This window comes from Scatophagus argus, chromosome 16, assembly GCF_020382885.2.
Source record: "Scatophagus argus isolate fScaArg1 chromosome 16, fScaArg1.pri, whole genome shotgun sequence".
NCBI lineage: Eukaryota > Metazoa > Chordata > Actinopteri > Scatophagidae > Scatophagus > Scatophagus argus.
The window spans coordinates 21961873-21988368 of NC_058508.1; the positions used below are offsets into that span (position 1 = coordinate 21961873).

Genomic DNA, 26496 nt, shown 5'->3' on the forward strand with positions numbered 1-26496 from the left:
TGTTATAGACACCGTGTGTGTGTGTGTGTGTGTGTGTGGTTAAACACACCTCCAGCAGAGGGAGCTGAAGCACAACACTGAGGTTGTTTGCGTTTTTGGACCTTAGATGCCGGAAATGTCCGCTCCTGCATTATGTAGTAAAGTATTTACAAATTACACAATTACAATCAAGTTACATAATGCTAATTTAGCAGTACTGTGTGCAGGACGTTTATAACTCACAAGTATGAAAGAATGATTGTTATGTTATGTTATGTTTGGCTGCAGTTATGAGGTGTTTATATTCATCAGTCTGGAAGGCGTCAGCCACAGGGTGGAGTATTTATATCTCTGATACGTCAATTACATTTAGCTGATAATATTTATGTACCTTTAATTGAACCAGAATATTTTCATGTTAATGTTTATGTACTTTTACTTCAGTAAACTACCTCAATACATTTGACTCCCTCCTCCACTGAGGCAGGACATCACCACCACCACCACCACCACCACGAGCAGGTGCAGGACTGCAAGTCGTCTCACCTGACCCATAAGGTGCAGTAAAAATCCAGCCGAGCCACCGCTCACGCTACCAGGAAGTGCTGCACCAAACTCCGTCTCCAACCCCCCCACCGTCAGACAGAGCCTCAGCCCCCTCCCCATTCCTGAAAGTCAACAATAAACTACGTTTCCAGTAAGCCGGATACCTCCCCAAGTCCTGCTCATCCCCATGGAGACCACTACGAGAGTCCACAGTGCTGTGTCCTCTGGCCAACACAGGCCACCCATGAGGAGAGAGAGCCCAGATTTGACCCAATATGGATCAAAATGTCCATCTCCACAGGGACAGAGTGCAAATGTCTCTCTGTTTTCTCACAAAGAGAAGACTTGGCAGCAGCTCTGGTGTGTATTAGAGAGGAGATTCAAACAGAGGTGGTCGTGGCTTACGATATTTTACAGCCTCAGTGTCCCTGCTTTTGTGAGGCGTGACGTCAGCTTTCCCCTCAGTGCTGCGTGAGTGACACAGTAGCTTTGTTTTGGAGTCGCCACATCTCATTCACGGCCGCTTAACTCCTGAGTCGAGGGCTGCATGGTGGCCTTTCAGGATCCCTGATTCCTTAATCCGCTGGTTTTTAAGGCACTGAATAAGCAGCCGTTTGTACGCTTCTGATTATGTGAATTGTCGACTTGCAAAACACGCCCTTGTTGTACTGCTCATACTCACATGTGGATGGTGCAGAGAAAGTTAAATGTTTGAATTAGATTCAAGCTTTGATTTAGTTATTCAGATATCACAGGTCTTCAAACCAATGTGTAAAATATGGACGGAGCTTCTGGAAGCCGATGCAGAAACGCTTTCAACCTCCATTCTTTCTAATGTCCTGCAGGGGGCGACTCCACTGGTTTCAAATAGGAGTGTGATTGTATGTAAGCATATGAGAAAATGAATCGACTTCTCAGTTGATGTGTGACCTCAGTAAACCTGATGAGTTCGTGGCCTCAGTCGCTGGTTTCAAGTCTTCTTCACTACGACATGATGTTCATTTGGTAAACCATGCTCCCGTTTGGAGTCAAATGGATGATTTAGGACAGGACAACCTTGTGATGGACAAGTCGCTACCACAGCATCACATCCAAAAACAAGCCAGTGCAGGCCGATATGTGTTATGAATTACTTAAATGTGTGTTCTTACACTGTTGTATTAAGTCAAGGATCTGACTTAAGGATTCTTCTACTTCTGCCTTTAGCAACAATGGCTCAGTGACACTCCGCGACACCCTCACATCCTCTGACATCTGAGAGATCTGCAGCGTTTGCAAACAGATCTCCAGCATTTTGAAAAGGCAAATCCATTAGCAAACAAAGCCACACTGGAAGCAGCAACACCTGACGTCCTAAACATTATCTGCCCTCTCATTCCTCCACTCACTCACTAATCTGCTAATTCTGAGGTCAATGGTCCTCGCTGGCCCAGGCCCCCCTCCTCTGCAGCTCTTCTGGAGTCCACTTGTTTACATGTGGACTTACTGGATAAAGAGAAGCAAACAGGAAGCTGAAACTACACAGAGAAAATGTTGATCACAAAATTTCTTATTATCTTAATCTTTAAATGTTGGTGTAAGTCCCTGAGTGTCATGTGCCTCGTGGTCAGGGGCCCCACAGCCATCTGGAGCCCATAAGGTCACAGCGTCTCTGGACCTCCTCTGCTGCAGGAGCTGCATTGTTCTGGAAAACTCTGGAAAACTCAGTCTCCTGGGTGGGGACTTTACAAGAAGTAGAGGGAGGAGGGGGTGTCTTCTCCTTGTTCTCCTTTCCCTTTCTTCACCTCACACCCCCCTTCCTCCCCCCCGACCCCTCACCCTCCACCTCCACCCTCCACGCTGTGCTGCGTCTCAGCAGCTTGTTTGCATTCCTCTCAGTTAATAAGTGTTTGTCTGATCCCTGGTGGGGGGTGTAAAGATTCCCCCACACAAACACAGGCCCCCCTGACTCACCCAGCCGTAAAGACGACAGGAGTGATGCAGGAGGAGGAGGAGGAGGAGGAGGAGGAGGAGGAGGAGGTGGTGGTGTCATAAATTTCATAGACATGCTGCTCAGCCATTAACCTTTATAATAACCAGCAGGCTGCGACGCACTTGCTGCAGAGTAAACACGGGATGGTGACACACACCACGGAGGCCTGATGGAGGCGTTAAAGGCGAAGCCATAAGCGAACAGTGTGAATAAATAAAAACCACTGTTTCCTTGTGTGACGTTTAAATTCTGCAGTTTGGTCATGGATGAACATTTTGGAAGCTGAAGTCTCTCCTCCCTTCTGTGAAGTCAATCATTCCCCGCCTAAAGAGGGTGTTAGATCACATATTAAACTGCAGCTTTGTTTTTTATCCTTACTGTGGGAAAATCAGGGAAAAGAAGCACCAAACAGTGCCAACATCATAATACTAACATGCTGATGTTTAGCAGATTCAATGTTTACCATGTCCACCATGTTTAGCATGCTGACATTTGCTAATTCGAGGTGAACACAGAGTGCAGCTGAGGCTGATGGGATGGTGAGTACCGCAGGCCATAAACCAAAGTAGTGGAAAAGTTCACCTTAAAATCAAAGCTTCATATGTTTCCTCTTACCTGTCATGCTGTTGATCCATCCAGATAGTTTTGGTGCGGGTTGCAGAGTTGTTTTGAGATATCGGCTGTAGAGACGCCTGCTTTCTCTTCATTATAATGGAACTAGATGGCACAAAAATGCATTAGAAAAACTCAACGGCAAAGAAATCTTCACAGAAATCATGAGCTGGTCACCCAAGACAAACCACAGAGCTTGTTGTGAGCAGCTTCACGTAGCAGCTATGTTCTTTCTGTATCACAGCGTAGAAGGAAACGTTCATCTAGTCGCGAACAGGAGGCCAGCTAAGTTAGTGAGTGAGATAACAATACAGCTCAGTCGAGAGGGACGCCATTAATGGTTGTCACAAGCACGAACCTCTCATCATGAGTAGGCGCTTGTTTTCTTTCTAAATGTGGAAAGAAAATAGTTCCTTTCTGAATGTAAACTCAAAATAACTGCCCAAAATGGCAGCGTCACTACGACAACAACAGTGAAGATGGTGAACAAGACTAACACTGAAAGATTATGACTGAAAAGCCTGTCAAACCATAACTGTAGGAGATGCTAACACCAATGTTAGCCTGTTAGCTTTAAATGTCCCTGACAACAACACGATTAATGTCTCTGACTCATCAAAGATAAAAACCACAACCGTCCAGGAGGCCTGCTAACCAATGAGAAGTGAACTGGGACAGCTGTTGTCATGGTTACAGGCAGTCTTCTGTCCAGGCCTGACAGGAGTTCTAGTTTTAGCTACAATTTGTTAAGATATGAGGTCTGAGACGGAATCAAACAACGTGTGCACCTGTCACTGAGTCATATGGGCAACTCTAAGACACATACTACAGACCAGTACAGACAACAGCAAAAATCTCCAGGCAACAGCCGTGATTCACGGTAATTAAAGACAACCAGTTCATTTGATCCTACAAGGTGAATCGTTTGTTCAAACTTTCTGGAGTCACAACTTGTGATGAATGAAACTACAAAACCTGAACTACCAAAACTCTTTCTAACAATGCTGAGCCACAGTGGAGGTGATATTATCCCACAGAGAGGACGAGAAAAGAAAAACAGACGTGTCTCATTCTTCCCTTTCTTCCTGCAGTCCAATCAAATATCACAAAATGACCACAACATACAAAACAAGACGTGGGCACGACGTGAAAGGTTTTGATGAGGAGTCTGATGAAGGCGACTGCAGCTCTTGCACAGGAACTGATCCTGAGTCAGGTGATAACACACATTAAAAGCTCCCGCTGCAGAGGGACACCGAGGACCGAAGACATGCCAGAAACATCCCGACCGCGAGCTGTTTGGGAAACGTCCCGGAGGGTCGCTGTCCCGCTCTGTCCCACGTCCACTCTCATCAAGTCATGTGGTGGATGCGCTGAATGCAAACACAACGGAGAGGCTGAGGGGTCTTCGCTGGGGGTGCACCAGTGAATGGACCGGCTTCAGAGCCGTGGAGGGCTGCTGGGAGAAAACGCTGGCTGCGCTGAGCAGCGAGGGGGTCTGAGGCTTGGACCAGGCCTGACCGGGTGTGTGTGCAGGAGGCCTTTGTCGCTGTTGTCGCCAAGGCCGCTCACCTATTGAGGCCAGAGTCTAAGATATGTAAAGCAGCAGCGTTTCAAAGCCGTCCCTCTGCTGGGGAACAAACAATGAAATAAAGAAATCAAATTAAAGTTTGGACAGGAGTGAGTAAAGAGTGGGAATAAGAGACGGAGAAGAGAGAAAGTATCCTCTGTGGTAAATGCTTATGACCTGAGCCAAGCCGTGTGTTGGAATCTGATGAATGTTGAGGAATGGAAAAAGAAAGGAGTCACTAAAAAGACGGCGCGAGATGGAGGGAGGCCACTGTGCTCTTGTTTGCCCCGAGTGGTATTTTCTTTTCTCATTGAGCCGGTCCAAGTCCTGCAGGCGGCTTGGTGAGTCTCCCACCCAGCACTGACAGGCAGGCCTGGGCTTGCCCGGCCAAGGTCAAACTGTGGCCGCCAAGAACGCGCACACGGCTCAGCCTGCCCCAGCTGCCGCCGCTCTGTTTGTGTTTGTTTTTTCAGGGCTGTTTGCCTCCCTCTGCGTCCACAGGGCTCGCCGCTCAGGAGGGTCAGGCAACGCTTCCTCCGGTACGACATGTCCGAGCTGAGACACAACTTCCCCCACGTCCACCAGTCTCAGGAGCATTTAGGACATCAGTGTGTGCCACCTAAGACGTCCATGAGGTCCCTCGTCCCCTTTGAGAAACCTGATGATTAACTCAAGTGACGTTTCATTTTTCTGTCACGTCGCTGCATGAGAAGAGAACAGCAGCGGAATCTGCAGGAAACAATGCAGAGCTGGTGTGAAATGTCTCAGACAGGAGGGTAAGCTGAGAATATGTTTGGAAACTGACTCTGGTGGTTAGAGACCATTGTCCTGTCACGGCAGTGAGTCACCAACCTTTATGTTACCTGGACAGCACAACACTGCAGAACGCTCGACGGCAACAAGGAAGAAAAACATCTGACTGATGAAAGTGTGGTGAAACATGTCCTGTTACAGAGAACACTTTCAGTTAAAGATCTAAAAGATCTCCAAGATCTGTTGTTCATGTGTCGCTAATCTGCAAGATTATCTGTGGCAAGATGCTCACACAGAACATACTTTAGCACTTGTGGGATGTAACATGTGATGACTGTTTGGTCAGGAGGCGGAGGGTCGGTGGTGATGAGCCCACTTTAATCCTGATCTTTTCCTCACCCTTTGATGCTACATTTTTCTTATAAAATTTGGTCACTGCTGGTGTCCATCACAGCTGTGATGAATCCCGCCGCAGCTGCTGTCCTCTGTGACAAGCAGTCAAGAAAACTAGCGAGCTTACAGGTGGTTTCGTCCTGAAGACCAGCAGAATTTGGACGGAGGTGGAGGACGGCTGTGGTGAGCAGCCACACTTCAGTGATTTTCCTACAGCAGGTTCCCAGCTCACTGTGGAGGTTTACTGGTCACTCCAGAACTGGCTTTGTCATGCTGGTCTTCTGCTGCCTCATTCAGTCCTCCAAAACAGCCACAAAAGAGCGTCTCCCCCCCCCCGGCGAGGTGAATACAGAGGCCCTCCCTCTGTTTCCCTGCCTATTGTCTCCCTGTTGTTACACAGAGTGTGTATTGCTCACTAAGCCTGTGATGGATGTCGGATTACCCCTCTGACTGCGTCTTCCTGACAAAGAAGGCATCGGCCTGCAGTGCAGTGCACACACACACACACACACACACACACACACAGGCAAACAGGCAAACACACACCCACTGTCATCCTTAAGATCCTGCATACAAAGATCTACAAATGTCCTGACCCCGAACACGTCAGCAGCCTTGTGGCTCCGACAGAACGTTTTTATTGTGTTTTAGTGCAGTTTGATAGACACAAATACGCCACAGCAGGACGTCCCGCTACATAAAAACATCAGTTCCCCTCAGGTGTCCAACTCCAGTGCAGGAAGGACAAACTCATCAAAAGTTAATATTTACATCAGCTGACTGATATGACCTTTTAAGTGTTGTGACGCCTGTCAAAGTCTCCACCAAACCTTTTCAAAGTGTCTCCTCGTATCAGAGGTCATCGCAGAGCGAAGTTTAAGTGAGCGGAGAAGCAGGCGGTGAAACCTGAGAGCCGCTCGGATGGCTTTTATGGCGCTGAGTTTTCATGTACTGCTGTGATGATGAGATAAGACACGTTTTCACTCCCAAAGCGGCACACAAAGCCGCTCCTGTGGGGAAAGGAAGTGAGTTCGCCTCACGCCACGTTCGCTCGCCCGGACAGCGTTTTTTGTGTTCATTTTTGTTCATCATCATCGGCCTCCATCTTCTGCACATGACTTTTAAGAACATTTTGCATGTTATGTCAGGCACGTTAAGCTTTTTGTGTGTCATTAGGATTTGGGTCACTTTCAATGCTTGAAGTACACCTTCCTGTTTGACTTTTTACTCAGTCTAAGTACTTTCACTTAAGGAAAGGATCTGAATACTTCTTCCTTCACTGGATCAAAGCACTTCATAAGTAAAGCAGAGTGAGGAAAAGCAGCAGGGACTGAGTGGTTTTAAAGTAAAGCTCCTGACTATCTGTGAGCTTTCACAAAAACCAGCTCAGTAATAAATCTGGGGCTCCCTCCAGGATCTCTTTCTGTCTGCAACGCCGTCCCTCCACAGTCCCAGTCAACCCCAGACTCGCGGAAAGACCAGTCAGAGACCCTCACCCGTTTGCCCCCCCCAGCCCTACATGACAATAGTAGCAGCAGTTACCCGGGAAACGGGCCTTTCATTAGCTGTGTGATAAAAAAGATGTATTCCCCGTCTCTTCTCCTTCTACTTTTTCACATCTTTGTTTTTTTTAGGGGGGGGGGGGCTCTAGGTAAGCTTCAGCTGGCGAGTGCTGTTCCAGCTCCCAGCAGATCCCTCACCGGCCTTGGTTTTATAAGACGTTCTGCAGTGGAATACCAGTGGAGTCGTGGGGCAACGGACAGAAACGCGTCCTGACTGCAGCGGATATTTTCATCAGTCTCAGACCTCCCAGAGCCTCCTGCATTGAGCTTTAACACCGTGTGCTCTTCGCTCTCCTTCACTCTGCTACTCAACACGCTGACTGCATCACATGAACAGCAGCAAAACCGACTTCTCAGCTGAGACGTGGTTTAATTAGAGTAATACGATTCGAGACCTTTCTTAAAAATCACACAGTGGACGGAAGCTTCTCAACACTGAAGACTGAATGAATTGAATGAAATGATGTTTTATCCATCGCTTTTAAAGTGAGACTGGTGACAGAGAAAGCTGGAATCAGAAGCAGCAGACCAACAGACACATTTTTCCATTTTTCATCCCCAAATGCTGCTGCGTTCCAAGCTGCAAGTCTTATAAAAACAGGGAATCTGACAAATTTGAACAAGTCAGGGAGTCAGGAGCTCTTGTGGTGTGATCAGTTAAAGCCAATTTTATTTATATCACAAATCAGAGGGCTTGACGAGGTGATCTCCTTTATCCTAAGATCTTTGGATGTAAAATATCGTGCCTGGACTCAAAATGTCAAACTGTTGCTGTGAGTGTCATCCCTCCAAAGCTCACAGCAGATGAGGCCTGCTGTAAATGGCTGCTTCATCAGCCCGGCCACACTTGGTGTTGGCGTTTAGCGCTTTCAGTTTGCAGCGTTTCTGGGTTGGAGCAAGCAGTGAGGGGTAACGTTTCACCGGGAGGCTCGTCTTACCTGCAGCCGTCAGCAGCGCCAGGGAATAATACCTGCCTCAGGTTACCACGGGCCTCTCATCTGACCAGCCTGCAACATTATAATTAAGAGCCCTGTGCAATCCAGCTGGAGAGCTAAGTCCAGCGGGTAATGGCGGTCCAGGGGGGCCTGCAGGGAACCCGGGCTGGGGGGGAAGGGGACACGTCAGCTCTCCTTTCCAGGAAAAAAGCAGTCGGCCTGGGCCTGATGGTGCAGGATCCTGCCCTTCCAGCAGAGTGTTGGGTGTCCATCATACAGAGGTGTAGCGTTACAGCCATCATTACCTGATCAGTGATCACAGACAGACACGCTCACTGACAGAGATCCCGTCTGTTCACGACCCCGGGAGGACGCCGGCTTCTTAAATTCTACGTATTTGCATTTGATTACTGACGGCTATTCATCTGACCCTCCCAACGCGAGCCACCTTGCTAATCTGCGACAGGGTCAGAGAGAGACGGTGTGGTCTACGGCGGGGCAGACAGGCGGTGATATATGGGGCCGTGGGACACTTGTCCCTGTTAGACCCCACACCGACCCAATGAGGGACCACAGATCCAAGCGCGATGGGGAACAAGAGTCTGACTGAGCACAGACAAAAGCCCTGAAAGAGAAACCCAGCCACCCCCTGCTGCTACTACCACCATCCACTGCCTGATCGCAGCAAGAGCCCTAAAAGAGATGAGCAGGAAAAGACTGGCGTAAATCTCACACACAGGCTCACTAAAGCCAAGGGCTGGGGGTGGAGGTGGAGGTGGAGGTGGAGGGAGAAAGTGCAGGACAGCGAAGAAGAAAACAAGAGTCAGGCTCAGTGAGGCTGCAGTGTCGCTTTCAGCTAAATGCTAACGTGTCCACAGTCACTTTGTTTAACCTTTCTGATGCTTATCCTGCTGACAAGAAGAATAATTCATCCTCTGGGGACCATGAATGTCTGCACCCGGTTTCATGGTGGTCTGTCTGATAGTCAAACCGAAGGCAAACCGAGACACGCTCCTGGTGTGGCTAAAAATAAACGAATCTGTCAGACAAGCAAGATGCAGTACAACTCATTTTTTATTGTCAAAGAAAAGTGAAAAATCAAATAAAAACAGAAAAGTAAAGAATGCATACAGTGTGTCTGACTTTACAGAATCATGAGGTAAGATGCCATTAAAAGTGTTATTTGATCAGGAAGAACTACACAAGCGTCTCATGGTTGTTTTGTTTTCAAAGAGTCTCAAAACACACACACCTGGGAACCTGGCCTCTCCAAAGTAAACCGCATGAACAGACTGCATGCGAACTATAACAAGTGTCACTGGACATCGACTTTCAAACATTTTAAAGGAAACTGGGAGCGATAACTGCGTGTTTAACTTGTCCTCGTGTGGACTGAGTGATTTGGTTTGGTTAGTGCGTGTCCGTCGCCACAAATATCCAAGCTGCATCAGATCTTCTGTCAGCGCGGCGACGACTCGCTGTATCTCCCCGCATCCACCGCGACAAATAAAAAGACTTCTTCTTCTTTGTGGTGAAAAACACTCCCACCCTGTCGAGGCCCGAGTGTTGTTCTTGGCACATAGAAGGTCAGGTATTCATTTACAAGGCACCGTGCCCTTTCTAAAGTGAGCATTTTAAGGTCCTAACAGTCCTTTGTTGGAGAGTTTTGCCTCAAGCTGTTTCGTGAAGCTCAGTCCTTCACTGCTGTGCAGCTACTGCTAAGTCACAGGATCACAGAAAGTAGTTCCTACTTCTATTTCAGTCTGATCCGAAACAGAACTGACACCTCTGCTCCCCTTCCTCTTGAGTTATCCTGCAGAATTATTATTAATCTACTTAAATTGGTCCTAATTATTTTTATTTTTTGAAAATTTGCATACAGAGAATAGTTAGTACCGAAAACCCCACACACAAAAAACTAATACAGTAAAATACACCAAACATCATTTGGCAAATATTTCATCATCATAGTGCTGCTGTCACAGTATTTACAGTAAAACAACTCTCAGAAACAAATGAAAAAACGTGTCTCCGTCAATCACAGCCTGCTGATGCTGCTCGGTTTCTTCGTCCTCTACTGAGGATCAGCAGATGGGAAATATTTTTATCTTCTTTGTCCTAAAAGTTGATCCTCATAAAGTGTACAATGACAACACGGAGACACGCTTCATACCATGTAAACGGAGACCACGATGCGTCATCCTAAAGGCCTGTTCACGCCCACATTCACAACATCAAACTTCAGCCACAAAATCGATTCATTCAAGCAAACCGCTGTGGGGAAGAAAATCCATTTGAATTTTTTGCTTCAAGTTCAATTTTTGTTAATTTCAACACACAAATTTGCATTGTTGGCCAATCTCAAAATGGAGGAAGCTATCGTAGCTTATTAGCATGTGCCCAGTTTTACTGAAGCTGCTGTGAGTACAAACTGCTGCTAACAAGCTAGCTAACTAAAAACTAATTTTTGTTTGTCTCAAGTCATTTCGTAGGTCACCAGAAGTGATTCGACATAGTTTTTCCCTCATGATGATGTGAACTGCTGAGGTGCATTGTGGCATCTTTGTTCGGTAGGCATTGGGAATGTACTTCCTGCATGAATCAGCATCAAAATGAAATTCTAAAAATACTTTAAACATCTTGAGAAGGACAATAATTGCTGTTTGTTTGTGTAAAAAAAAAAAAGAGTCTGTTGTTGCCCAGAAGCCAAGAGTTTTCAGAGTCAAAAGCTATTCCTCAGTCCTCAGAGGAGGGTGTCGATTCGGGTGCTTGGGTCTCCGCCTAATGAGTCTCCGAGGTCAAACAGCTGGTCCAGGTTGACGGTGGAGCTACAGAGGAAATCGTTACGGCACTGTTCCTCCTCCTCTGGCCAGGGGCTCTCCAGGAAGGCTGTGGCGAGGAAGGTCTCCTCATCAAAGTCCGACACGTCATTATTCCTCTGGGTCTCCACCAGCACGTGGACGTCCGCCGACCCTGCGGGGGCCTCGACAGGAGAGATGTGGGTCCCTCGCACTGTCAGGTCCTCCTCTTTCATGATGGGGCTCAGAGGTTCTCCTTCCTCCAAACTGAGCTCCCCGCTGAGGGCCGAGTCCAGTAGGGCGTCCCAGTCAAAGTCTCCCTTCAAAGGTCCGATGTCTTTCTGTTCATCGACAGAGAGCAGTGGGGAGCTGGACCGCCGAGGGGCTTTGGTGGCACCGTTTCTGGAGCCCAGCGACTGTTTCCGCTTGTGCCCACTTCTTCCCCTGACCACTGGCCAAGACCCCAGCATGGTCCCTTCAGCCAGATGAGGGTCCCAGTTCTGATCAGCACCAGTTGCCTCTTCGAATTCCCGGAGGAGTCGCTGGGACTCTGGGTTAATGCACAGGCTGCTTTGAGCCCCCGTGGGGCTGCAGGGGCCTCTGGACTGGGGCTGGAGGTTGGCCCTGAGCCTGTTCTGCACAGCCGGGTTGATGTGGACTGGTGGCATTCGTCTCTTCTTATAGGCGCCACTCAGGAGACGCTCAGCGTACAGCGGGTCAATCTTCCAGAAACCGCCCTTCCCCGGCTCGTCCTTCTGCCGCGGCACCTTGATGAAGCACTTGTTGAGCGACAGGTTGTGTCGGATGGAGTTCTGGGAAAAGAGAAGCATGTTGTCACATGATGGCTCAAGAGGCGGCATCGTCAAACTACTGCTTACATACTACACCGCCTTGAAGGAACTGTTCAGTGTTTTGCTCACAGTGTTGTTCAGAGTGAGCCCATGTCTCATGTCTCTATGGTAAAAGTGAAGCTACAGCCAGCAGCGGCTTAGCTTAGCTTAGCTTAAAGGCTGGTGGAAACAGCCGGCCCGAGTCTGTCCAGAGGCAACAAAAACCACCTATCAGCACCTCTAAAGCTCACTGATAAATATGATGCACCTAAAAACCTAAGTGTGATCTTCACGAGTTGTGGTTTTGTGCCCGTGAGGTTGCCATGCACTCCAGGAAGTCTCACTGCTCCTGGCCAACGAACAGTCCAACAATAGTTTCCCCAGGAAAACCACAACTTGTTCTTTTGTGTGGATTAAAAAGACTAAATAGAACACGTTAATTAGTGAGCTGGCAGGTGGGTTTTGTTACCTGTGGACAGAGCCAAGCTAGCTGTTTCCAGTCTTTGCGCTAAGCAGAGCTAACCAACTGCTGGCTGTAGTTTCATATTTCCTGTGGCATCGAACTGAACATCAAATTCTTTGCAAGTTAATTTGCATTCATTTAGATTAGAACAGATACGACTCTTAAAGTGACTGTGGATCAGCCCGCTGTGAGGCAGGATGGCGTATCGAACCCCCCACCACCTTCACTGAAGTCTAAATAGAGCGGAGACCCGATGACCTTTGTTAAATATTATCTGCCCCATGTACTGCTTTACCATAACAAAACGCTCTGAAATGTCTGAGCCAGACGCTGGAACACGGGAGTGCAGCTAACAGCTTCATCAATCATTTAACCAGCAAAATTAAACTTTTCTTGAAAATTCCTGCCCTTCTGAGGGGGGAACCTGCTGCCCCTCCATCACCTGTTTCCACTTCAGCAGAGGCGAGTGAGCCGATTAAAATAAGCAAAGAGATTAAAATAAGAAGTGGATGAAGTGTTGAAGTCATGATTTCTGTGAAGGTTTTTTGTTTGACTGAGGAAAACGCTTCTGGAGTTATTAATAAATCACACAGCTACGTCACTCACAGTTGATCAGAGTGTGAAGCAGGTCTCCAGTCGCTCAGAAACTGGTTTTCTTTTAGGGATTGTGTGTGTGTGTGTGTGGTCCTCTACCTGCCAGGTGGGGTCAGCGTGTCGGTAGTAGCAGAAGTTGTCAGTGATCCACTTGTAGATGCAGGACAGGGTGATCTTGCTCTTCTTGCTGGCCTGCATGGCCATGCAGATGAGCGTCGCGTACGAGTACGGCGGCTTGATGTGCGCGTTGGTCTTGTAGTCCACCTCATCGGGGCAGTGACCGTGAGCCACGATGCCGGGGAGGGGCTGCAGCCTGCTGTAGGCCGCCGCTGTGGGCTTCCCCGGGGTCAGGGGCATGCCGATGGAGGCGGGGTCCCCGGCCAGAGGGGAGGACGGGGCGTCGGAGCCCGGCGGCTGGTGTCCGAACAGGTGCGGCTGGTGGTGGGCCTGCTGCGGCACGCTGGCGCCCAGGATGGAGAACTCCTGCAGCCACTGCAGGCTGGTCAGGCTGTCGTCCAGGTTGGTGGAGCTGCAGCAGCTACTGATGCTGTTGGTGGTGTTGAGGCTGTCCCGCTCCTCGGCCTGAGCAGCCGCCGTCACCACCTCCTCCTCCAGTCCCACCGAGCCCTCAGACCAGGGGTCGGCCCCGCTCACAGACAGCATGGCTCTCTCTCTCTCTCCTGCTCCTCTGTGTCCTCCAGCTCCTGGTCCTCCTCCCCCTGCCACCGCCTGACGGGACCGAAAATATACACTCGACTTCAGCAAAGTGCGAAAGGCCAGGACAATGAGGGCCCTATTTGAAAACAGAGCCTCTGTGTGCGCACAGACGTTCACATTTCCATTTCCCAGTTTCTACAGTCTGCCACCTGACGCGCTGTCAGGTGGCAGACTGTAGAAACCCACAGTCAAAGCCTGAACCGCCTGGTCCTGGTCTCCGTCTCTCTGTCCGTGTCTCAGAACCTTCCTGAACACTCCGCTGCGCGCTGAGGCGGCACAGCCCGCACATCACGCACTAAGCGGCGCCCGCAGGCCGCACAGACGCGTTACAGACGAGTCATGCCTGCGTTACTGTAATTCGGATGTAATGTGTGGTGACACCTTTGAGGGAATTTGGAACGTTTTACGTGTAAAAGACTTGATTTAATTTGACCAAAACGCTGATTATTTTAATACAATCACTTAAAATAACATGCCTACACTGTAGAAAATACTGTCGTTTATCGTGCTGCGAGTTGAATAAACCTGGACAGCTAAAGCGGACGGGAGGAACTGAGGTCTTCTGCGTCAGTTTCCAGGTGGGCTATGCTCAGGAGATGAACGTAAAACTCACCTTGTGTCCTCTGTCCTGTGGAGACCCTTGAAGTCCCAGACGAGCAGCAGCCCTCACTGACCGCTCGGCCTCCGCCGGCCTCAGGTTCACCTGCCGTCAGCCTCCGAGTGAAGGGAAGAAGCGGATTCCTGCGGAGTGCGTCCTGCGCTGCGCGCTTCGTCTGCTTCCAGCGGGTGTCAGCGGGCTGCGGGCGCCCGTCGGGGAGTCAGTTTAATACCTGGAGCAGGAGGTTTGTCCAGCAACCATAGAAACGCTACCCCCCCTGTAAACAGCTCCTCGTTCCTCCATTGGCCCGCTCGTTTCCATGGCGCCTCATTTTTAATCACCCTCAGTCAACTGAGGCTGCTGCCGCGCGGGTTCTCAAGCTGAGGCCCTGGGACACACCGGGGGACACACCGGGGGACCTCAGAGGGCTGTTGGAGCAAGACAGGATTATTTTAATTCTTCAGTAATTAAACTCTAAAAATGTCGTGAGTCCACATCTCCAACACTCAGAGCAGGAAAGCAGTGAAGTACTTCCAGTTTAAGCTTTGAACTGCAGTGTTATCGTGTACTTTCTACTCCACTGCGTGTATCTGAAGTTAAAAACATTGAGCATCTGATAAAACTCACCGTTAAAGTTCAAACCAGTGGCTCAGTGAGGTCTGAGTACAGACCTTTAAGTAAAACACCACAGAGGTAAAATACTCTTATAAGTCCTGCATTAAAAATCTTTCTTCAGCAGAAGTACAGACTTTAAAATATGCTTAAAGTACAAAAGTAAAAGTACTCACTATGCAGTTTGCCCGTTGATGATATGGCTGGGTTATAATCACTTTACTGCTGCAGCTGCTAAACATGGAGTTCAGTCTAACTACTTCACACACTGCAGTACTTTAATCTGAAATACTACATCAGAAATGATCTGCTGAATTACTGATTACACAAAAGTTAAAAAAAAAAAAGCTCTCTAAAAGCAGTGAAGTAAAAAGTACAAGTAATACTCCAGAGTGGACCTGAAGAATAAAGCAGTACAAAATGGAAATACTGAAAACTGTACTTAAGTGCAGTACTTGAGTAAATGCACGAGTTACTCGACACATCTCAGACGTGTCTGAGTTGACTCTTCAACCTGAGAAAATGTAAAAGGAAATAAAACGAGTTTGTCCCATTTGTTAAAGGGACTCGCTGGTTCATCTTAAAGTGACAGAAACTGCTTTCTCAAGTTTATTTAACTTCATCAGTTTTGCAAAAAAGCCTTTGAACTGATTATTCAACGTAATTAAACCAAAGGAGGCAGCAGCCGAATGTTTGTTTGACACTCTGAAGGTGAAACGGCACAGAAATGTTGACAGTGTGAATCACAACTTTGTGTTTCCCTCCTTCTCTCTTGTCAGTCACGTGACGACCCCTCAGGTTGTTGTGGTGACCCTTCGGAGGGCCCCGACCCCTCAGGTTGTTGTGGTGACCCTTCGGAGGGCCCCGACTCTTCAGGTTGTTGTGGTGACCCTTCGGAGGGCCCCGACTCTTCAGGTTGGGAACCACTGGACAGTATTGGTATTAACAATCTAATACTGTCACACGGAATCAGAGATTTACTGCTGTATGAGTACTTTTACCGTGGATACTTCAACATATCAGTAGTACTTCTACTCTTTTACACTGTGATCCCACATCTGCTCATTTGTTCATATTCTGCACACATGCTGGCAGCTCTGAATGTTTTTAATCAGTAACAAACTGAGAGTTGTGCCCAGAGTTTGGACTTACAGGGAGGGCGTGTGTGAAGGACTGGACTTTTGTTCATAGGACAGAAAGAAAGAAAAAGGCCAAACAAAAAGATCTGGCCCCTTGAACGTTCTATTAGTGTGGCTGAGTGGTTTCCTGAGGCGCCTCACAAAGGCTACTGTAAAGCAATAAAAAGGCTTCCTCGCCTCGGGCGTCCTGACGTGCTGCGTTCACTGACTCCAAACCTCCACTGAGTTTCTCAGCTGCAGAGAGAAAAACATCAGGTGACACGGAAGCAGAAAAACTGGTTTTAACGTCACACGTGAAGTATCCGTTACTCAAGTAAAAGTAGCAGTACCACAGTGTAGAAGTACCAGTGTTGTAAAAAGTACCTAAAAGTCATACGTGAGAAAAGCAAAGATTTGGCGCACAACTATTTTTTGGTGAAAATAAAAGTCATCCTTATAAATACTATACTTGGGTAAAAGTATCTGATGTTAAAAGTATTTAAGTATCCATAGTACAAGTAAAAATAAATTACATGCGTGAGGGACCTGGACCTCGTCGTCTCATCCTTCAGAGTCGGCAGGGTCAGGACTCCTGACGAGATGAACTCCTTCACGTCAGAGACCTCCCCTCCCTGCACCTCCTCCACCCGTCACATCACCTCCAGCCGGGGTCACAGGTCAGAGCAGGAGCAGCCGACCGCAGAGAGGAGGACCAGGGGGGTCCACTCAGGACCCAGAAGGATTAGAGAGGAAGAAGTCTGCTGGTGGACTTGACACAGACAGACGTGTCAGTGAGACAGGTGTCTCTCATATAACAGGATGGTAAGTCCAACATACAGAGAGGTGGGGGGACAGACTTCACTTTAGCATCAGTACCTGACTTTATTCTGGGGCAAGAAAACAGAAGAACGAGAAGATAAAACAGATGAACGAGTTTCAGTGTTCAGCTATACTTCACTGTTAAATAAATAAACGATGTGAATGAGAAGACATGAGGACAAACGTTTGTCAGACAGAGTAGGAGATGTGAGTGGGTGGAGGGGTCCTGGGTGGAGGAGCCAAACACATGGTTGAGTCTACACTTCATCGTCCTGCAAAGGAGTTTTTAAATCCTTAATTTTAATCATTAAAAGCTAAAGCCACCCTGCTGTGGGTTCTGATGTAATGCTGACTCTTGGACAGATGGGGGCGCCACACACTGTTTAATGACACACAGAGTTTACACTCTCTATTTTACAATAGAGTAAAAATACTCTATTTTAAGTAAAAGGACATTTAAAGAGTATTAATGTTGTACTTTTTACTCCACACACACAAGTCAGAATAATCTAATGAATCCAGATGTAAGAGTCCAACAGTCACAGGGGACATTTCACTGCATTCAGTACTTTTAGCACATCTTCATGATTTTGCTTTCACATTTTTAATGACTTTTACTTGTAACAAAACATTTTTATAGTGTGTTGTTAGTACTTTTACTGCAGAACAGGGTCTGAGTACTTCCTCCCCTACAGCTTTGTTCTGTTGTCTTCAGCTGCGCAGAAGTCGTGGGACATCACATGACTGGACGGAGGACGTAATGGACGCCAACATGTGGATGAGAAAACAAACCGTCCTCTGTGACAAAGTCCAGCCTGAGGAGAGGACTTCGTGTTAATCATTCACCGCAGAGCTTCAGGTTTTTTCCTGTCAGGAAACTGAACGAGTGAAAGATTTTCTGGATGTTTCACATTTTGTTCCACAGTGCAGGACGACCGGCCGAGCGCTCGACGCAAACTGCAGGACGTTTGTGTACGGCAAGCAGCGTGGATCCACTCTGAGCCGATCAATACTGTGTCAGAGAGCAGTTCGTTCAGCTGTTTTAGTAACTTCTTTCTGTATTATTACTTTTTACACTTTTAACAGTCACACGTGTAATTATTTTTTAAACAGATTCAGTGTTTTCTAACTCAAAATACATCAAATAAACTTTTCCCAAACATGGTGTCTGCCATTTAAAGTATTTCTTATCATAGTTTGTTCAAGTGTTCATTTGTCAGATCAGTTTGGTTTTCATTAGTTATTTCATGCTAAAAAAGGGGCTTTAACCGATCAGAGGGATCACGGAACAGGAACGGCAGGAAACAGAAACGAAAGAAAACAATCAGTGATCACTGCATTCAGTTGCAGGTACGAGGTTGAACTGACCAATCAGGGACAATACAGATGAACTTGAGCACATAATGCTTTAAATTGATTTTACATTTTAAAACAACTAAACAAACGTGTGTATGTGTGTATGTGCTGTGCATGAACGAACCTGCAGGTGTGGAATAAAATGATTTTCACCTTAAACACGTGAGGAGAAACTTAAACTGTGGGTTAGGAGGTTAAATATACAACATGTGATCGTGGAGTTTCACACTTCAGGCTGTCAGGCTTCCTTCAGAAGACGTCCACCTCCAAACACCCCTCAGGTAACAACATCCTCCAACGATCCGTAATAAATCAGCTCCCTCTGTCACGCTGGCCTTCGCCTCCACCTCACATGAATTATTCAGGCCGGTGGCACAAAGAGAGCCGGGTGGAGAGCTGCAGCCTGCACATGATAAGGAGATTAATGTTCTAGCAGGAGGAACGTTCTCCAAGCTGGTCCACACTCGTCACTTTATCAGGCAGACGTCACACCACTGACTGACTGTAGATGAATGTGATCATTTTCAAGTTGTTCCTCCTACTGGAGCTGAAGACGCCCCGGAGAAAGTTTCTTTTCTAACGGTGGTTAATTATGTTAATTCTGTTCTAAGCTGCACAGTTGGTAACTGGTCTATGTATTTCAATAGAACATTATGCTAAGTAGCTTCATAATTTTTTCTTCATTATTTTTGATCTGTCAATCAAATCTTAAGATATACATGATTGACTACCTTTGCTGTAAATACCTTTGCTGAGTAATGCGCAGCCATAAATTAACATATTAAAATAAGACACAACACATATTGGAAATGCATGCAGGTCTACATGGATATTATGTGTACAAAACTGGTGTACACATGTAATTTGTATAAAAGGAGACATAATATATGCTCTCATATATGTAAACACAACGAAAATACGTATTAAATCCGTTATTTAATATCAAAGTTAAGATATGGCCACTTATCTCTGTTAGTAAAAATATTTTTAAAAATATTTTTTCATACGGTTCCTAACAGTGTGGTTTATCAAAACTAATACATATACAGTACAAATGTGTAGAAATATTAGTAAACACAAAAATATTCACTGTGTTTACCTTTGTGAGTGCGGATGTGCCTGCCAAACGAAGCAGCCAATCAGCAGTACGAATTCAGCTAAACAGCCAATCACACACATTACGTCAGTGTAACGGACACGAACAAAAGCGCGTGTACAAAGTGCGGGATGAGCACGAGGGGCGGAGAGGACCTTAGATACTCTGAATCTGCTCCACCCCGCTCACAGACAGCGCTTCTGGGAGTTAAAACAAGCGCACCACTAAATTTAAACGCTTCTTCCCGATAGCCAATCAAGGCTTCTGTAGTACTATCTTGCTCCGGATCCGTCCAATCAGCTGCGCTCTCCTCTTTGTTGTTGGTGATGTCATGAAAATATTGTTGTTGCTGCTGGAGGCTGCGGAGGAGACTCAGGGGTGGGAGACAGGCAGGGAGCTGCGGGTTTGAACGTCCAGAGGTGTCGATCGAAGCGAACATTTCACCTTTTTTGTTTTCTTTTCGACTTTGAAGCAGCTGCGTGTCGCGTGGAAAGTGGCCATGTCGGTGAATATGGACGAACTGAGACATCAAGTCATGATTAACCAGTTTGTTTTGACGGCTGGCTGCGCCGCCGATCAGGCGAAGCAGCTCCTACAAGCGGCCCACTGGCAGTTTGAGGTGAGTGTGAACGCGCTAAGATTCATTTGGTCCACACTCAAAGTCCTCCTCCGGGGGACGGATTGTTTCGTGTCCCCGTTGTGTGGGGGCTGTGGACGGCGTCCTTCCGCGTGCTGCTTATTTTCAGTGTTTTGCGTCCTGCCTCGCGACCACGCGCTCGCAGAGCTAACGAGCTAAGCTAGCAGCGGTGCGGACGTGGTAGTCGACTCGATGGCCGTTTTTGTTTACATTCTCGCCAGGAATCCACTGTGTCATTGCCAAGCTAAATGTTGTTAGCCTAGCCGCAGGCACGATAACCCGGCACTAATAAAACATTACGGCGGCTCAAACCAGGTCACCGTGTTATGGTTTAATGGCCGTCATCGAAAACAAACAGATCAAATCACTGGTAGCATCTTGGCACACCAGGCCCGTCTGATTACACGGTCTCACGTCCACAGGACGCCCTCAGTCAGAAGTCCGATTATAAACTACAGGATCGGCTCGTTGGTTTGGCTCGGATCTGTGCAGCACGCAGGCTGAGAAACCGAACCCTCCCGTTTGACAAAGTGTTTGTGTTAACAGGTTTTGAAGAGGTCCGAGTCAGGTTGCAGACCTCAGAGCAGTAAAGTGGTCTCGCGTCGACCCTCGTCTTGTTCACTCAGGTGCTGTTCTCACATTCAGGGCTGTGCTGCTGACTGTAGGTCGAAGCTGAAACCATTAGCCTGTGAGCTTCCAGCGTCTGCAGGCTGAGGAGCCACTGCTCCCATCTGTTTTTGTGATTTGCACTAAATGTCTCTGAGTTTTGAACTGACAAAACCAGACACTTAAACGCATCACGTTGGACTCTGAGCAGACATTTTACAGACCAGTAAATCAAGAAAATAAACTCAACCTGATCACGAACCAAAGTACTGGACACGTTAAACTTTGACGTGATGGAGGCGGACTGAGTCAGTGGGTTCGTCCTCTGAATGTCTGCTGTGTGTCTGCTGCAGACTGACAGCCTGTGGTCTGTAATGTGTAACATCAGGTGTGCTGATCAGCTGACAGACACCTGAGCTGAAAGCCCGAGCCTCCAGATGGCCCAGGCCAGGTGGTTCAGCAGGAGGAGGCTCAGCTCCGTCACTGACTCGTCGTCTTAACTCGCTCAGGGGCCAAAGCGACGGACGAAGTCTGTTTGTTTTGGTTTTGTGCAGCTGAAAGAGTTAATCACGTCATCAGTCTGCAGCTACTCTGATGACGGATTAATGCTTTCAGTCATCTTTCAGACGCATATTTGATGCTGTCAGCTGTGACGCTTTGCTGCTGATGACTGAGTGAAGGCTGGGGCTCAGCGTGGTGGCTGACCTGCTGCACCGAGTCACCGCGATCAGCCTCAGTTCAGTCCCACGTCGAGTCGTTTGGCTGTCTGTGGTGTCTGTGGTGACGGGGCTCCTTCATAGGCTGCCGTCTGTCACTGGACTAGCAGTGAGAACGTAGTAAACAGGCTGTTGTTTGTTTCAACAACAACAACACGGCTGCATTCGCGTGGAGTGTGGCAGGCAGTGCGGTTCAGTGTGCCGGCAGGTGTTTCAGCAGGTAAACGTTACCTGAGTGTTTCTGTCACGTGACGTCCCGGTGAGATGGGGGGGGCTGTCGTTTCGTGTTGAGTGAACACTGTGTGTGTGTTCTCAGAGAAGCACTGAGCTCACACAGCAGCTCGCCCCCCCCCCCCCGGTGCTGCTCGGTGGCCTCAGAGGAAACCGGAGGCTCGTCTCTGCTGTGCAGGAGCTTCTGCTGGACGCTGGCGGTCGGCTGCTTGGCGGGGTGACGTGCGTGAGCGACGGCAAAGCAAAGAGAGGAGACAAAGAGCAGCGTGGACTCGCTGGCTCTTTGCACAATAGCTGCACAGCACTTTGACGCTTTGGTATGTGCGTCACGTTGCACGGCAGACATTCCTGCGCCGCCGCTGCTGTTGTTGTCAAACAACCGGCCGCTGGGGGGGCGGGGGCTCCAGTGAAGGGGGGCCGGAGGCTACGCCGAGCCGTGAAACAAGCTCACAGTGTCCCGGTGAAAAGACGACTGGCCTCATCCGTTCTGACGGTTGTTCGGCAGCACTTAGAGCAGGAAATGACGTGTCTTTCTTTTGTATGAAAGTCTTCAGTGTTGCCGGCTGAAACGCCCTCGGACCCGCAGTCCCCAGAGGATGAACCCCACTGACGCCCACACTCGGTCAGTGAGCTGCTCTGGGTGTTCAGGTACATGGACCGACACTTTATTGATCCCGAGGGGGTCCGCACCGTCCAGCACCGGAGGCTCATTGTTTTGTGTCCTCAAAGCCAGACCTGAGGGGACAGCTGCTGAAACGGGACACTTCTAATGCTGAATAAATAGTTAAACAGTCGCAGCCATCTTAGTCACTCACGCGAGTTAGTTTGCCTCTGTGTGTCAGAGGTCATGAGGTGTTCACGGCGCAGAGGAACAACACAAGAAGCCACCTCATTTCCTTGTTTTCACAGGGAGGCCGTGAAGCCTGCTGTTTACACTTTATGGTGTTTCTGCTCTCCGGCCGCTCGGCGTGTGGGCGGCCAGCAGGACGTTTCTCAGCTCGGATTATTTTCTCTGTTTAAAGACTTAAAGTGTTCAGTTTACTGTATTACTCTCAGCACCACGTTAGCATTTGACTTCAGAAATCTCCCAAGTTTCTAATTAGCAGCTGAAGAAGAATTCATTTTTATACATCAATTTCTGCTTGAAATGAACTTAAAAGTCAGTCAGTAATTCAAATTGTTGCGAGTTCAGTTTATGCTTCGACTCCATGTTTCAGCTGCACTTTGACAGAAGTTTTCTGGTTTTGTTGTTAAACCAACATGAACATGTTTGTACTACAAATTTAGCTTTTAACAAACTGATTGACTGAAAATTAGTCTGATCAAGCTGATCAATCTTTTTAGCTAACATCAATTCTGCTGCTTCTCAAATGTGAATATTTGCTGTTTTTTTGTGCTCTTTGATATTAAACTGGATATCTTTGGGTTTTGAACTGTTGAAGGGCTAAAAGCAGAAGCGTTTTTAGGTTTTTCTCACATTCTATTTGATGGATTCGTTGGACGTCAGAGACATTTTTTCTTGCTGTTAAACTCTGAGGCTCTCGGTCAGCGAGTCTTAACCCTGAGCTCATGTGACTGGTTGTGTGGACTGACCCGCGGGCTGACGGGTGTCTCCTCTCTCTCTGCAGACGGCCTTAAGCTCGTTCTTCCAGGAGGCCAACATCCCCAGTCACCACCACCAGATGGTAAGTACATTTGGAGAAAAGATGGACTTAAAGTGTGTGTGCGTGTGTGTGTGTGTGCGTGTGTGTGTGCGCCTCAGACTGGACCCCGGGATGGACGCACACACTGGACACTTTCAGACACACAGCTGGTCTCTACAAACCAGCAGGGCTCAGAGGAAGTCGAGCAGTTCCTGCATGAGGAGTGAACAGGGATCAGCACTGCTTCAAGTGGAAACACAAGTCAAAAGCAGGTCCACTTGTTAATCAGTGAAACGTCACAACGAGTGCACATACAACATTTTGTTTGCACACCTAAATAATTAAAACGGGTTATAAACTCAATAATGTAGCAGCTGTTTTTGTTTAATGCTCAGAATTCCCAGGCACTCTGAACTACCCACACTGCTTTTGGTGTTATTTCTAAACGTCCGTTTGGCCACAATATATCATTCTTATTCTTATTCCGAGATGATTTGTGTTGGTGTAGCTTTCGGGCAGGAAACTCTGGTGTTCACGGCTCCGACTCGGTTTGGGTTGAAGACGTTTCACACGGGGTGTGTCAGCCTCTGATCACACTGACGCTGAGAGTCTCTGCCATAACAACGAGCCGTTTAATCCGTCACACAGTAATTAGCGGCTTATGGGGAGCGTTCACTCGACAGAACTCCGTTTGACTGAATGAAATAATGATTGTTGCCGTGCAGACTTGCGTCACTGTGAGCAGACAGGACGTCTGTGTCTTTGGCCCAGCGCGACTTCTACAGCCCCGTTCGTGTCTGAATCCTCTCCCACCAACCGACCGACCCGCCACACTGCATGCTGGGATTTGTTCCACCCCGATCATGCAGGGGCAGCGTGCCAACATGCAGCCGCCTTTTGGTTTCAGTCTGCTTTGTGGTCTACGTGTCTCTCCTTCGCCCTGGCAGGAGCGTCTGTAGCTTCAGTAAATGAGGAAGTGTGTGAGAGGCGGCGGCGGCCCGGTTTGTTTTTGTTTTGGGTGCAGTGTGGTGACATCATCTCACCTGAGGCTGTGGTGTGTGGAAGAGTACAGGGCTGCGCAGCAGCGAGGCTCTCTGGGTGAGCATCGGCTGCAGGACGGCCGCCTCCACGATGGCCTCACGGCGAGCGGCTTGGAGGAGAAAGAAGTCAGTGTTGCAGCGATAATAAAACCTTCATCAAATATCAACTCTGTGCTGCTGACAAGTCGAAATGCACGGCTGGCCGAGACGTCAAGATAACAAAGAATAAAATATGAAAAACAAATAAAAACCACCAGCGTAAAGAGGAAACGTCACGACGTCAGAGGTCATCAGTGTGACAGAGAGCTGCTTCTGAGGCAGGACGTCTGCTGTGTGTGTGTGTGTGTGTCTGTGTGTGTGCGTGAGACACGGTCATGAGAGGTGTACTCACAGCTCCAGCCTGAACACCAGCGCTCCCCGAGGAGCCGAGCACAAACAGCAAACGCTCCGGCTGTGCTTTCGTCTTCAGCGCAGTGATTCAGGTGATTCACACGTCGGCGTCAAATCAGCAGTCATAATAAACTTTATTCAAACAACACGGAGTTAAAGTTTAAAGTTTTTACATGATTGGAATGGGAACACAAAAACAAAATGGAATAAAATACCAACAATAAGACAAAAATGTTCACATGATACAATACAGTCTGAAACTACAGTCAGTCTGTGTGTGTGTGTGTGTGTGTGTGTGTGTGTGTGCGCGCGTGCCTCTCCTCAGTCAGTCTGGGAGTTAAAAACAAGCACGTGGTTCACATTTTAAAGGCTGATTACAACACGTTTAAACTCGTCGCGGCGCTCTGAGACTTTGAACGGCGGTCAGACTCGGGGTTGAATAAAATCCACAGTGAAAGAGTGAACATCTGACCAAACGACGGGCAAACAGGGCGAAGAACTGTGACTTTGACTCTTTGTGGTTTCTGCACACTCGTGTGTTTCTGTCCAGTAGATGCAGAAACCTTCCTGTTAACTTCCCTCCTCTTGTGTTCGCCCCACAGATGTGCACTCCCAGAAACACTCCGGCCACGCCGCCCAACTTCCCAGACGCCATCACCATGTTCTCCAAGCTGCGGGCCTCAGAGTGCGGCTCCAGCGGCGGCAGCGGCCCCTCCCAGGCGTCCGTGGCCTGCTCGCCCCCGGCCCCCTCCTCCACGCCGGGTTTCGGCTCCTTCTGGGCCTCCTCGCCGCCCAGCCACCAGCCGGCCTGGCTGCCCCCATCGTCGCCCACCAGCCACCACATGCACCACCACTACCACCACCACATGCAACAGACTCCCATGTGGCCCCCCGTTTCTCAGCCCAGCGGCTCCCAGCAGCCCCCCGTCGTATCAGCACTCCACGGCCAGAGATGAGACTGAGTGGCGGGGGGGGGGGGGGGGGGGGGGGGGGGGGGGGTAGGGGGCAGCAGGGAGGCCTGGTTCAAGTGTAGCCAAATGAATCTCATCTGGGAGGGTGGGGTGGGGGCTGGGGGGGAGGGAGGGGAGGGAAAAAGACAAAGATACTGCTGTTTTCCATTCTTGGTTTTCTAAAACGAACACAAGCAGTTTGGCTCTGCAGGAGACACGTTTCCTCTCTGAGTTCATCACAAGTCATCCAAGCCGAGGAAGAACCCGGAGGGACCCGGAGGCTGGCCCCCGACAGCCTTCACCAAGTCTCTGAAAAAACTGTTCTTTCATCATCAATGCAAACAAGCCCAGGACCCAGCGGAGAGGAGAGGAGCCATGTGATCCGCCGACAGCCTCCAGGAATAATCTGACAGGAAGTCGACAATAACCAGCAGACTAACAAAGGAAACGCGAATGTGCTCAGATTCTAGACGTGTTTCATTCAGCCATAACAGCGGGCCACGCGGTGTGTTACTGTCACATCCCGACCTTCAGGAAGGTCTGTGGAAAAGGTTTCAAAGCACTTCCTGCTCTTCTTCAGTCAGTTTCTGATCCTCTCTTTCACTTCGTGTTCCACAGCTGGATTTGTAGTCGTTTGTGCTACTGCGATGGTCGGTGGAAGTTCTGGTCTCAAAGCGGTTCTGTGTTTGAATATGTTGATATTGTATCAGTTTATATTTTTATACAAACTTGTGTTTAGATGTTTCTCATTTGTTTCAGAGAGAAAATCCAGCTGTAACTCAGGAAACGGGTTCAAAGTTTGTGTTGCAGCAGACAGGATATTTTTGTTATCCAGATGCTTTTGGGGGGATCTGAACAGCAGGAAGTGCTGCTGAACAGGACTGTAACACACACGGCGCACCAACACGGCGCCACTCAACGATGAACTGAATCTGTGATGGCAAAGCTTGCAATAATTTG

General features: G+C 48.3%; 2 protein-coding genes across 2 annotated transcripts; one reads left to right on the plus strand and one right to left on the minus strand.

Annotated features, from left to right (window-relative positions):
• Nucleotides 1–9489: 9489 nt before the first annotated feature.
• Nucleotides 9490–16722, minus strand: foxj1a (forkhead box J1a). The gene is made up of 4 exons (XM_046414660.1): nucleotides 16586–16722; nucleotides 14338–14750; nucleotides 13107–13736; nucleotides 9490–11932 (listed from the first exon to the last, which is right to left on the minus strand). Exons 3-4 carry the CDS (start codon nucleotides 13668–13670, stop codon nucleotides 11066–11068), a joined length of 1431 nt encoding a protein of 476 aa, XP_046270616.1. The 5' UTR covers nucleotides 13671–13736; nucleotides 14338–14750; nucleotides 16586–16722; the 3' UTR covers nucleotides 9490–11065.
• A 2905-nt stretch (nucleotides 16723–19627) lies between these two features.
• On the plus strand, nucleotides 19628–25560 carry ubald2 (UBA-like domain containing 2). The gene is made up of 3 exons (XM_046414661.1): nucleotides 19628–19942; nucleotides 23142–23198; nucleotides 25189–25560. Exons 1-3 carry the CDS (start codon nucleotides 19823–19825, stop codon nucleotides 25540–25542), a joined length of 531 nt encoding a protein of 176 aa, XP_046270617.1. The 5' UTR covers nucleotides 19628–19822; the 3' UTR covers nucleotides 25543–25560.
• The last annotated feature ends 936 nt before the right edge of the window (nucleotides 25561–26496 follow it).

Coding starts and splice junctions, on each gene's coding strand:
- foxj1a (XM_046414660.1), bottom strand. CDS start 13,670: ATGCTGTCTGTGAGCGGGGCCGACCCCTGGTCTGAGGGCTCGGTGGGA. Junction 11,933..13,106: donor ACGCTGACCCCACCTGGCAG/GTAGAGGACCAC, acceptor CTCTTTTCCCAG/AACTCCATCCGACACAACCT.
- ubald2 (XM_046414661.1), top strand. CDS start 19,823: ATGTCGGTGAATATGGACGAACTGAGACATCAAGTCATGATTAACCAG. Junction 19,943..23,141: donor CGGCCCACTGGCAGTTTGAG/GTGAGTGTGAAC, acceptor CTCTCTCTGCAG/ACGGCCTTAAGCTCGTTCTT. Junction 23,199..25,188: donor CCAGTCACCACCACCAGATG/GTAAGTACATTT, acceptor TTCGCCCCACAG/ATGTGCACTCCCAGAAACAC.